Below are 13,657 nucleotides of genomic sequence, written 5' to 3' on the forward strand. Positions count from 1 at the left end.
AGCACGTCGCTTTATGCTTGTGTTTGGGTCGATTATTCGTCTTCTTTATGTTGGCTATTACATGGTTTTGGTATGGGACCATTTTAGACATATTCACCTCCTTTTCTCTTTTGGGCTCGGCTCAATTATCAGTTTGCCATTTGTCATTTTGGTACTTATAGATTATTATAGGTCGTTTTATAGATATACTATCCATTATTGCATACTTTGGGTTCAGATGATGTCTCGGGTTATTGTATGAATGTCATGATCAAATATCTTTTTAATTAAGAAAATAATGAGGTAGCAAATAGCAGGTTGTACAACATATCTACGGAGTGATAGTTAATACTTCTTCCGTTCTATTAATATTGCAACAATGGACTTTTTGCACTATTCATCACTCATATTTGATCATATAATATGATATATATGTTAAGTAAAATATAGTCATGTGCGATCTTATTGGATTCGTCTCATAAAATACTTTCACAATATCAACTTTTTATAATTTATACTCTTACACAGTTATTGATATTTAGCATATAAAATGTGCTTTGGGATGCGTAATTTTATCCTTGTTGCAATATTAATAGAACGGAGGAAATATTTAAGTGATTATATCTATGGTCGTGAGTTTAGATATTAAAATCTATGCTTTTAAAGTATGATGAAAAAAAAAAGCCCCTTATTGAATGAGAATTACGTGATTAAAAATGCTTTCTTTGAGTTATCGGTTGTGTTTACATGGAAACTAGCTGCAAAATTCAGATACTGACTATAAATCTATTCAAGTACAATAAACAGCAGAGTTGGGTAATATTCAATGTATGACATAAAACAAGATTATATTCATCAAACAGACAAATTGCTGTCAATATAACATCTTATTCTAAACAGAATGATCTTAATCAATATAATCAACTTGGTAGTTATCCTTTAATCTGAGACTGACAAGCTTGGTATCATGGTGTGTAGGCTGTCCGATTGAAGGGCATGATCAATGCAATACTGCTATTTTATTGCTGTTTTTTTTTACTTTTTGAGCTTTTCTTTCTACTAACTAATATCTGTTCTCAAAAGCTTCTTCAAAAGCATTTGTGGTAACGGGGTTTGTGGTTTCGTCTATATAAAGATCAAGGTACTCCTGATAGGTATACGAAACAAATCCCCAGATGGCCAACAATATGGCAACTATCTTTATTCCGTCCAATGAATCATGGAAAAAGATCGCTGCTAGTATTGGAATTATTGGCAGTCCTACAGTTGCAACAACATTGGAAAAAAGGGATGACACTTTAACGATTAGGCCTAGTGTGCCAATGGTATACACCTGCCAACTCAATGCAGTCCAAATTAAAGTCATCATATATGAAAGTTCTCCGAGCTCAAACCGATCCATCTCTTCTTTCAGTGTCTTCAACTCACCACTAGCTAAAAGTCCAACAATCGAAACACAACTTGCAACAAGTGACAGTGAAATAATCATATCTAATATGGCTTTGAAACTTCCATTCTTCAGTATCCTTTGGAAGGTAAACTCTGTTACTGAAAGCGACAATCCGTATCCTGCTGCATTACCACAGCACACAGGATGCCAATGGCATAATTTTCCTTTGAAACTCCTTCAGGAACGGAAGAATCAGTTTGGAAGACAAGTAGGGCTGACGAGATGGTAAGCAGAACAAGAGAATTTGTTATGTAAGGTGTGAACTTCTGTGAGTTTAAAAAGAAAGAAAAGAGGGCGTTGAAACCCAGTTGAGATGCACAAATGAGAGAAAATGTGGAGACTGGCATGTATTCAAGTCCTATTGAGTACATCATACTTGCTCCTGCTCCAATCAACCCTAGGAGTATGTAGATTGATGCAACTTTGGAGAATGGAAGCAGAATTTTTGGTGTGTTTTCTTGGGAAATATCCTTTGGGATGATATAGTACAGTGGAAGTAGAACTGGAAATCCTACAAATTGCACTAGCGTTACCATCCATTTGCTTTTCCCGCCATTGTTGTAATATAATCTTCCAAGGAGTACAGCTATGGACTGACCGAGAAGGATAAAAAGTATGCAAATGGAAATTTTGATCCACCAATTTAAGCCTTGTTTTTGTAATTCATCTGATGGACTGGGTACAGCTTCTGATTGAGACGAAGTACCCGGTAAACTGTCTCTCACTAAACAAAGAACATTGCACAGAGATAACACAGGATATGTCAGAGAGAGCCTAAATGTAAACGAAAACAAGTATGATGACTATTTTGACATGTTTCATTTATCAGTTATATTCAATTCAGGAAGATGCTAATCAACTTTTAATTCCGTTGTTCTCTTGATCATCTTTTAAGGTTATTGTGAGGAAACATGAGTTGGTTCTGATTATTCGTTGTAGCTAGTTTGATGAACTGAATCTTTTATAATCGAGATGGTGTATGTATGACAAACCATAATTTATTAGTGATTCTACCCTCTTTAATTGTTCTGAAAATTTGTTTCTTGTATATATGCACTAATGCTATCATTGCTATGGCCAATAGATACAATATTTTGATTTTCGGAGCTCATACCATTTGTTGAATGCATGCTCTAAAAATAAGATTATGGTTGTGCAATAATATTTAGGTTCTATTAAAGTAATTAACTGAGAAAATTGCCAATACCTGTGATGTGGAGTTCCTGTTCTTCAGAATTCCCCATGTCAGAATGAAAATCCTCTCTTGATTGTCTGAGTTTTTGTTGGAGCAATTGATGTAGTGGAGAAGAAAATACTTTTCATGTGTTATTTTTTACAGTTAGAACTACAAAGCTAGCGGAACGACACTTTGATGACCTTAATTTGGCGTCTTTGACTTTCTATGTTTCATCTCATATATAGGGTGCAGGGTTTTCTGCATTCCTTCACGCTATCATGCTCTAAGTGTTTCGTTAATGAGAAAGTAGTTAGTTAGGAAATCTTTTGTTAGCTAATATGATTTTGACAAAATGTTATCAGATGCTTACCATAGGCATGACTTACCAGATACACTAACAAGCATGTGACTAAGCTTGTGTTTCTGCAAGGAAGCTACCCTTTATCTATAGCCATTACATGCAATCCCTCACAGTATACGTATATTTACAGCGACTGGATAAAAAAAAATGGAAATTAATGATCTATTTTTAGGGTGTAATAGGAGGTTTTATGTCTATGTCTAGAGTAAAAGCTGCAGCTGAAGTTATCGTACAGCTTTGCTGTTAACATTTCACAGGCTACATTTGCCTTCGCTGAGCAGTTGAGAAGTGAAGTCCTGCTGATTAAGTAATAAGTCTTCACCTTGCAGGACCAGTTTTTCCGACAGCAGAAACACGCTCGGATTTTCTTACAAGTAATTTCATTTGCGAAAATTAGGGTCAGTGCTCTTGTGAGATATTCAGGAGATTGAACTTATTTAGCTTATGTAAATTTTGTATTGTTTGAAATTTGATGAAGCCAACTTGAGCATTAAGGATGCTTATAAAGCTGGTTTACAAGCAGCCTTTCTGTTTTTATCTCATTTTTGAATAATATACCTGTGTTAATCCTAGACTAAGTTGCAGGCTCTGCATTTCAGTTTTGTTAGTGTTCTTGGATAGGTTTGCAGTCTTTCCTCTAAAGATGGCTGGTAATCTAATTGTGCAATTGTGCATGCTCATTGTGTACTTCAAGTCTTGAACTCATTTTTCATCCGCTTAAGTAATATTTCCTCCGTTCCAAACAGTCTGACTTTGTGCACAATTCATATAACTTGCTCTGTCTTCATTTTGTGATTTTGCTTTGAGAAAAAGTATAATCATGTAGGGTCTTATTAGATTTGTCTCAACAATTTATTTAAAATATCAAATTTTTATAATTTTTGCTAATATGTAGTCAATGATATTTGCATTATATACATTGCATTGTCAAACGTGCCTAAATGAAATTTGTCATCTAATATGAAACGAAGGAATTATGAAGTATCATTCTGTTCAAACTAAAAAATAGATAAAAACCCAGTCCATGTAAATCAGAAAGTGGTATATGAAAAGATTATAGATTCTTGGTAATACAACAAAATTTTCATTACAATTGAATAACAAATTTTACTTCGTATCACTCACCCGAGAACTATCTGGAGAAACCTATATTTTGCTATGGCTCACACAACAGGAGCGAAAATGGTATATGGGTAAGAGATCAAAAGGGTGAAAAGGGAAGAAAAGGATGCTATATTAATAATGCACAATGTCACTTGGACGTGAGGCTAACTACATACCCTCTTATAAATTTGCTTCATAGTCTCCTTTCCGATGCCTTACAGTATCAATCAGTGCGATAACCAGCTTTATCAACAAGAATATGAGGAGACCACATTCCAAAGTCCCCTTATACTGATCGATCCAGGCTATCTTTCCTTTCCATGATGTGGTATTGGTAAGCTGATATCTTCTTTCTGTAATTAAGGCCTACAAAAAGTTACATATACCGCTGAATAACCTCTCAATGTAGATTCCACTTTATCTTTACCACTCCTTCCCACTTCCATCATTTCTTCATTTTGTGACATAAATAAGGTAAATTTCAAACATTTAGGAGTAACCCCTTACCGGTTAACTGGGAATCAGGAGGAGGACAACAGCGAGAAAATACAGAATGACAGAAATTGCAACACCAGCGATGAAATTATGCAACAATCGTCGGTTGTCCTTTGTTGGTATGAATACAGTCTTGAGCACATTAGTCAGCTCAAAAATCCGATGGGAAACCTGCAGAAGCAAGAAAGTTAAATTAATATAGCAGCAGCAACGTAGTAGGTAGATTACTCAAGAAATAAGTTCTATTACCAAAACATAGATAGCAGTTGTGAGCATAAAGTTCAGCATAGGATATTCTGGAATAAGAGAGAGAAGCCACTTAGGTTGTCCATTGGGCGTGTTTGATCTGCACATCAAATTATAGGCAGTAAGAAAGACCGTTATATTTACACCACATGTAATATCAGTGCCAGATTTTAAGGCCCCATCAGTGGGATGTGTTAAAAACCAAATGTCAGATAACCATGTCAAGAACATATACCTTAACCATATATGAAATTGAGATATGTAAGTCTCCAGAGTAATCTTTCCGAGCCATCTAATAACAAAGAGAAACTCTCTTAGAAAAGGCACCTCAATTTTCAAGAATATCATAAGAGACTAAGAGTAAACTTTCAAATCTCGATACAATCTCCCAGACCTAAGTGGACAATGAACTGAAAGAACGTGTGATTCGGCATAGTCCAACCAAACAGGATAGATCAATAGATAATTACAATCCAAAATACTGAACTAGGAAACTAAATCAGACTTTTGCGACCCAAAAAGAATAAACTGTTACAGATCAAAATACAAAACTACAAAACAGTACATATCAGAAACAGATGAAAAAAAATGGATTAAAAATCTTACGCAAAGAGAGTCATAGAAAAACTACGCAGCTGATGGGTGACATTGCGCAAGCATATATATACACTGCAATCAAAAGGAGTATGGACAATTATTAGATGTACAGACAAACAAAATTATTGTTACTAATATTCATAGCAGACAACAGTAAGAACTTGCAAATAAGAAAGATGGTACACGTACGTTATTGGAATCCATGATGTGTATGGGTGCAATTTATTGTATGAGATTTTGTCCAACTTATATATGTATTCATACCACAAGTAACCAACCTGCGAAATAAAGATAGGTTTTATGATAACACATATGCAAAGTGTACTTCAAAGTAGCCACAATATAATCCAACTCACAAATACTGCAACTGAAGCTACTCCAGTTTTGATAGCATGTCTCCTCTTTGGTTCAGACTCCTCCAACTTTTCCAAGTATTTTTCAACCTGTTAAGATGTATCACATATTTAAGCTAAGTCAAACATAAAAAATTTCACATAATTACAAAAAAACAAAAGGCACTCTAGAAAGTTACAGTTGGGTGGTAGTAGGCGTAGATCATTCCAATGATCCACACATAACGATCAAGCCCAGATCTGAAATGCCATTCATGTACTCGAGGAAGATCTGGTTTTGCAGGATCAGTGTAGCCTATAATTCAAGAAGCCGTAGTCAGAAAAACTGAATTGTGCAATCCAAGATCGTGGATCCTCTTAGGAAAAAATGACATGAATTTGTATCATTCATGTAAATATAAATGCAATAAGAACAGGAAGTAACTGACCTAAAAAGAACATGAAAGGACTCCAGATCAATTCGAAGACTCCAGGAACTTCCCAAACAAGTATGACCACCAGAAAGCAAGAAATAATTTTCACCGCCATCACAGTTGGTATTTCGTTGTATTTATTAAATATACCAAGGGCTCCATACACCATAAGAGTGAAAAGCGTATGCATCGGACAAATGTAGTACAGCATATAATCATTATTCAAAACAATGCAGCAAAATGCAACAAAGAAATTTAGCCGCCACATCATCTGCATGGAGACAGTAGAGTTCAATATTAGGAAAGGGTCATAATAATAAAAATAATAATAACAACATGCTCACATTAAACCCAAGAAACCATAATAGGTATTATATCACCTGAGCAAAGCGGGGCAGGCTAAAATCTTTTCGTATGTAGTAATAAGAAAAGTTGCCGAATCCGGTCATCCAAACATATGCAGCAATGAACACACGTATAGCATTGTAGATCTCCGTTGCAGCAAAATAGTGATACATCAGAAACAAAACCTGTCATGTTCAAAGGTTTACAGCATTAATTGGTAACTTAAAAATACTAATATTGATGACATAAGACGTCCGTGCAAGCATTGGCAGAACATTCATGTGTATCCATCAGTAATTCAAGGTATGCAATCTTATAAAAGGTAGGTATTCTATATTCACATGTACATAAAAAGGATTACGCAAAGAGACTAATCAATTTGCTTGGTAACTATTAAGCTCTAGCATAGAATATTATGTGACAATTCAATTACCTAAAAATACACCAAGAGGGGACGGAATGATCGAATATCAGGTCAAGTCACACCAAGTGGTGTCAAAGACACAAAGTGGTGTCATAGTTACGTTAGCACAAAAAACATGGGTGTGGTCATAATCATCCCTACTAATCAGCTCTCAGCCACCAGCCAATTTTAATTTAAAAAATCACCACCAAATTGATTCTAACCCATTTCTATCGATAATAGAATACAATAACATAACCATTGTCCATCACAAACTAATGAGGACCTACACAGACTTACCCTTGTGAGGACACTGCTTTCTGACTGATCCTCAAAGAAAAGGTTCTTATTTTAAAATATTGAACTTGCAAAAGTTATTTCCAGCATCCCCAAAAAAACAGATGAGAAGTTTCAAGAACTCCCAGAAACCCTAAATCGTGTCATAATATCTTTGAAAAGTGATATAACAAGCATTTGTAGGTGCAACAAAAAGAAATCCATCAGAGTATCACTACAACCTATAACTGCAAGTTGAATTCAGTCAAGTAACTATCAATATCTGATTCAATAAGGGACACTCGGTATTAATCCCTTTTACAAGAAGAATTTAAAAACATCATATCAAGAGAGTACTTGCCTGCATCCAACCCTTCCATTCCTCAGTCTGGTGTCGGTTCAGGTAAAGAACTGATTTCCCTGAAAATGCTGACTTATCTTGGTGTTTCTTGAGTGAAGTCATTGCTGAAACAATGACCAAGAGGAAGTAGAGAAATAGGAAAAGATCACGATTGTAGTTCTGTCAATAGGAAAGTTCAAAGTCAAAATTCAGTTATTATACAAGAAAATCAGCGAGACAAAGAAAAGAGTTTGATATATAATCAAACTTGCCTTAGAGTATAAATAAGATAATAACTGTGATTAGTGAGATATGTAGCATTGAAGTAGAGAGTACAATTAGTCATTCACAAAATAATCTAGTCCAAAGAACGGTGAAAACAACCATCCAAGCATCAAAAATCGAGATTTCAAAGAAAAAAAAAGGAAAACAAACACTACAAGAAGATGCAGTCAGATTTCACTGGTTAACATCTTTCATATTGTTTCAGTTCTGTGCAATGTATATGTTGTATGTTGATAGACCAAACTTCCACCAATGAGATTTTATCAGAATAAGAGGAAAGAAATCGTCTCTAGATTTTAGGATTGTGAGAGGGGGGAGGGGGCAACAATATATCTTGGTGCATGACTTCATAAAAACATTACATTAAAACAAAGTCAACCAGAAAAGTAGTAAGAATGGATTAGGGAACTTTAATACAATTTCAAGGACAGCAATTTAAACATAGCAAGTACGCATTCCCTACAATGTATCATTCTTAGCAACCTCAATGTTACCATTTTTCCTCCTGTGAGAAAATTCTGATATGGCATTATAGACATTGAAATATTGAATGTTTTGGTTTTTCCTCACAAATCATAGCAATATCACATCAGGTTCTCTAAAGCCTACCCTATAAACACATCAAAATCTATTACAATACAAATAACCACAAGCTTAAATGGCATGGCATTCCATATGCATCCTGAGATATTGGCGATTCGGATATTATACTAAAACTGTTATAATTCAACTTTGTTATTCTGACAAGGCTACATTTAAAGGATGTGGAAATGACAAAAACAATGGAATGACATCATAATCCATGCAGAATGTACTCAAACTAAATAAAACACACCTTTGTTGAATATCCCAGCACATTTGTCCGGTCACAGATATAAAAGTACACCAAAATTAACCCCAGCTCGCCGCTATAAATAAATGGAGACGTCATAAGTCAAAAGCAATAGCATATTGGAGAGAGAAAAGTGAAAGAGTAAAAAAAATCAAGAATCAGATATTAAATTGCTTACATGGCTCTTAAGGTAATGCGGTTCTCAAGCAAAAAAGACTCATCCATTGTCACAAACCTAAAGTGTATCGAGGAAATTCAATAAACATAAAAGGGCAACAAGTTGAACCTAAGCAGAAGAAAACAGAGCATTGAGAAAGCTACCTTATTAAGTTTGACTTGATGCTATATGCAGGAAACTTTTGTGAGGTTGCTTTAGAAACTCCCCCTTCCAGGAGCACTGCTCGATCATCTTCCTTTGCAGCCTCATTTCCCAACTCAACAAGATTATTGTCTGAATGGCTGCAATGGTAAAGTCACAAATTCAAAAGAAGACATTGTTAATTAGCAAAAGACAAATAAGTACAGATAACTAACATGTTCAAAACAAAATATACACGCACTAAATATAATACTTTCAAAGTCTAAAAGATGGAATTAGACACTCATCTTCATCATAACTTGAAAGTATTAAAGATCATTTCAATTTGTATTACTGTAATTTCATAGGTCATGCACATAGTGACTCAAAGGAACAAACAAATGAAGCACTATATTCAGCACAATGATCTACTACAGAAATTCCAATCACCATACATGGATGTAAGGCATGACACAGAAGATTGAGAGACAATAACACACATATGATCAGAAAATAAATAAAATTAAGAAAATGATATACGTACAGCAATACCACAGCTAATTGAAAAGAGGTTACGATAAAGGTCCCTTTCAAGTCAACATATGAGATGGAAGATGCAATAAAAGGTTTGCAATAACACGTATAAGTGCCATCACTTCGAAACATTCAAACACTTAGCACTCCACCAAGTGAGCAAGCTTTTTTTCCTCCCCCAAAAACAAATGTTGCCATGTCCGGTGGTTGCAACACATTACCCATTAATATTCCTTAAGTTGTTTCTGAATAGACCTTAGTACCAATTAATTGAAACCTTCACAAACATGCCTGTGCAACTCCTTTACCTACCCCAAAAAAAGATCCAACTACTGCAAGAGAAGCACAGTATAGTGCAGCTAAACTGTGCAAGTCTCAGGCAATAAAACCCAATCAATGTCTTGCATTTTCATCATCTCATTCATCTATATGCCTCAGCTGTTCACAATATTTCAGTAAATCTGCAAGTGGATCTTGGTTGCAATTTGCATGTGCAGTGTGCTGTACCTTAATGTCCTTGAAACCCAACGTAAAAATGTAATTTATTTCCTCTATTCTTATATATATGTAACATAGAGAGAGCCACACATATTAAGGAACCTATGTGATGAGAAGAAATATAGAGAGATAAACAAAGGGACTCGAGTGATGAAGAGAGGTGGAGAAAACCCAAAGCCAAAACAAATAATGTTGCAATTACTTCCTATACAGGAAAGTGCTCCAATCCACTTCTTATGGACAATGGACCACAGTCTCCAAAGTATATATCCTTAAATGATGACCAATAAGTACCCATCTCAAGTAGATATCTGGAAGTCTAAGCTGCTTAAAACTTTCAATGAACCTGAATTAAACACAAGATTTCATCTTTTGTATGTCTTTCAACTAGTTCCAAATTCAACTACTCTGATATGTCATTTAGTATATGAGGTAAAACTAATAAGCAGCAAGTGACAATTTAAAAAGCAGCCCCTTAACTATTGCAGGGATTTAAAAATAAAACTAAACATGTACAAACAGCACTGTAATAGCAAAAGAAAAAATATATTATACATTATGAAATTTTCCATGAATCATACTTGTCTTGTGCAAATACATCACATATAGCTGATTTAGATTTACATGACTGAACACAATTTGAGCTTTAACTCCTTAACAGCGTAAACTCAAAAAAGAACTACTCACACTTTAGAATGAGCTGAAGACCTCTTGTACTCCAAAATCTCAGAGTAGACCCAAGCAACCAAAGTTGGAATAAACCCAAGCAGAAAAGATACCTACAGTAACGAAAACAAGGTTAATCTGTTGATCCAAACAAGCATTAAGAAACTCATGCTCAATGGGAAGAACCCAGTCCTTCAGTATAGTTTTCATAATTACATTTCAAAAATATACTAGAATTTTCTAAGTTTTATATGCAAGATAGTAACTACATTTGTGTTAAGGAACTTTTGTGAACTGCGTAAGTCATGAAATTGCATAACAGAATGCACTTATTAGTACAGATCTACACCAGGTTAATGTACTCGCTGTAAAAGCTTCTTCTTACTTCTCCCTCTGTTTGCTCTCTTTCTGCATTAAGACCTCATCACTTAATCTGTCTACGACAAATTTATTGAATATTAACCTCATCAAGACAATTCCATCTAGATAATTATGCCCTCCACTCACACACAGTATGCCATGTCTAAAGCTACAATTATCCAACACATTTACATGCTTAGAGATCTAAAACGCAATCCCATACATGCATTGACTATTGAAATCAGAAGTGCATGTATACAAGTAACTTCATCAAACATTATACATTACAGGGAAATAATAAGTTCAATACTTCTAAATCAACTATAGCATTGGATGCAACCAGAAAAAGTCGATCAAACGAGCCGAAATTTCAGATTTAGTATCTAAGTGTCATTGACTCATTGATATACAAGGGACATATTTTAGTATAGCCAAACCCAATCCCCCTCCAAATCACGACACATTTCCCACTAACATACATTTCCCTCCACAAATCAACTCATCATAATATCGGAAACCCGAAAAGTGAATCAATCACCAAGGTTTATTTCAAAGTCAATTCGAATCGAACCCACATTATTGTTATTACAAGAATTTAGCAACATTTTGAACATACCTGTCCGGGCGTAATCGGCCCAGAGTCCACCATTGCGATTCTCCCCACTGATCAACTCAATCTCACACTGCTAACAAAAACAAACCAACCATCAAAAATCAATGCAAATGCAATCAAAACTTCATAATTTAGTCAGATCAAAGCTCAATAAAAGTACCCAGATTTGCTAGAACCCGCGAAAACCCAGAAGTAGATCAATGAATGAGAGAGAAAGAGAGAGAAAGCACCGTATTTAATACGGAATAAAACCCTAAAAAAACCAAAATCGATTAAAATAAAAACCCAATTTAGGTAAGATCTGGGGAGTAATGAAGTCGCCTGTTGCTTAAAGAATAGATGAAATGTCGGAAGAAACGTCTTAATCAAAATTGGGTCTTAGGTTTTGATAATGGTAGGTTCCTTATCTAATACTCCGCCATTGATGACGTCATAAATGGAGCTTGGTTTGGTTTGGTGGGGTTGAAAGAAAATTGGTTGGTGATTTCGATGTCGGTTCGTTGCTGCAAAATCACTGTAATGGAGATTGAAAGGGAGGAGAGAGAAAGTGAGGAAGGAAAGTAGTTGGGGTTTAATATTATTATTATTATTATTATTATTATTATTATTATTATTATTATTATTATTATTACAGCATTTGATTATGGAATGATTATTTATTATTACAGGATTTTAAAATTAAGAGGGATTGATTAACTAGATTTCAAATATTGTTTAAGAAATGATGAACGGAGGAATTATAGGGATCGAGGTAACATGACTATCACACTATCTTTGTACGGCTAACGCCTTTTCTAATGAAATTAAGTGTATTGATAAGGGAAAAATTAACGATCATTCCGAAAGTTATAAATAATTTGACTAAAAATAGAAATGTTAAATTGAAATAAACATTGATTACACGGATTAATTGTAATATTGACATATAATTTTAAATTAATACTTTCTCAATTTTTATATTATTGCATCATACAAGTTGGGCACAATAATTTTGGTAGTGGAAAAAAGGAAGAGAAAAAGGTAAAAATACAAAAGTGTCCATGTGATAATTATGACATTTAATGAATTTTGTTTTTGTCATTGATACCATCGGTATCTACATCTACAAGTTTAGAGTTTTTTTTTCCCCTTTTTACCGTATAAGAAGTTATCAATTATTTTATGTTATGGTAGTGTTTGAGAAATTTTTTAAAAAATATTTAACATAATCGTCATTGTTTGTAATAAAATTTTCACCTCAATTTACTCTTGTGGAATGATTTCAAAATATGGACGGCCATTCGACCAATAATAATTTTAGAACGCCTACATTTCAATTGAACCTTTAATCATTTGCCTTTACTTAGCTTTTCTCTTCCCAGTTAATTTACGCCACCACCAAAGCAAGCACCGCCACTACCAATTAGACCTGTTCAATAGGTTAGGGGCACATTTAAAGCCCTGACCCAACCCTTTTATAAAAGGGTTTTACTCATCCAATATTTAAATGGGTCCGGCTTTTAAAGGGTTATTAAATAATGGGCTTTTAAAGGGTTGGGTCTAAGTTAAAAAGGGCTAAGATTGGATAACTCTTATAAGGCTTTTTTATCCTAATTTTTCTGTTTCTAAAACTTCCTAATATCAAATTATGATAACTTGAAAATAAAAATTCTCAATTTCCCCCAAATATGGAAGTGTAATCTTGATCAGTCACAGTAGTGAGTCACACAAATCAAGTCACAACTGAGTAAATTGTTGATATATTTTGGTGTAATTACATATATTATTGTTATTTGAGAGTTGTGTAGTTAATAAATATATATATTAATGGTGTTACTTTTAGTATAATTATGTCATGTTATTGTATTATTGTTTATAATATTAATATTATTATTAACTAATAATAATAATAATAATAATAATAATAATAATTAATAATATTAATATTATCATAATAGGTCGCTATTAATATTATGGCAGGTCACAGTTATTATTATTATATTTTTATTATTAATAATTTCAGGAGGGAAAAAAAACTGTAATGGGAAGCGGT

At 34.1% G+C, this 13,657-nt stretch overlaps 1 protein-coding gene and 1 pseudogene across 3 annotated transcripts; both read right to left on the reverse strand.

Moving 5' to 3' along the window:
- Nucleotides 1-790: 790 nt before the first annotated feature.
- On the reverse strand, nt 791-3,351 carry LOC110728674 (annotated as a pseudogene).
- A 640-nt stretch (nt 3,352-3,991) lies between these two features.
- On the reverse strand, nt 3,992-12,201 carry LOC110728616 (protein REDUCED WALL ACETYLATION 3-like). Of its 3 annotated transcripts, none has more exons than XM_021908261.1 (17): nt 11,786-12,201; nt 11,629-11,695; nt 10,674-10,765; nt 8,978-9,115; nt 8,835-8,891; nt 8,660-8,732; nt 7,561-7,719; nt 6,556-6,705; nt 6,191-6,446; nt 5,942-6,057; nt 5,766-5,852; nt 5,599-5,687; nt 5,419-5,481; nt 5,048-5,104; nt 4,816-4,912; nt 4,579-4,737; nt 3,992-4,424 (listed from the first exon to the last, which is right to left on the reverse strand). In XM_021908261.1, exons 2-16 carry the CDS (start codon nt 11,659-11,661, stop codon nt 4,582-4,584), a joined length of 1,623 nt encoding a protein of 540 aa, XP_021763953.1. In that variant the 5' UTR covers nt 11,662-11,695; nt 11,786-12,201; the 3' UTR covers nt 3,992-4,424; nt 4,579-4,581. The 3 variants fall into 3 exon arrangements, with proteins under 3 accessions (XP_021763953.1, XP_021763951.1, XP_021763952.1); XM_021908259.1 differs by having other exon boundaries at nt 3,992-4,437; XM_021908260.1 differs by having other exon boundaries at nt 3,992-4,437; nt 11,629-11,698.
- Between the last annotated feature and the right edge of the window lie 1,456 nt (nt 12,202-13,657).

Source organism: Chenopodium quinoa, unplaced genomic scaffold, assembly GCF_001683475.1.
Source record: "Chenopodium quinoa cultivar QQ74 unplaced genomic scaffold, ASM168347v1, whole genome shotgun sequence".
In the NCBI taxonomy this organism is placed as follows: Eukaryota; Viridiplantae; Streptophyta; class Magnoliopsida; order Caryophyllales; family Amaranthaceae; genus Chenopodium; species Chenopodium quinoa.

Coding starts and splice junctions, on each gene's coding strand:
- LOC110728616 (XM_021908261.1), bottom strand. CDS start 11,661: ATGGTGGACTCTGGGCCGATTACGCCCGGACAG. Junction 9,116..10,673: donor TCTTCAGCTCATTCTAAAGT/GTGAGTAGTTCT, acceptor TTACCATTGCAG/CCATTCAGACAATAATCTTG. Junction 4,738..4,815: donor CAACTGCTATCTATGTTTTG/GTAATAGAACTT, acceptor TTGCTTCTGCAG/GTTTCCCATCGGATTTTTGA.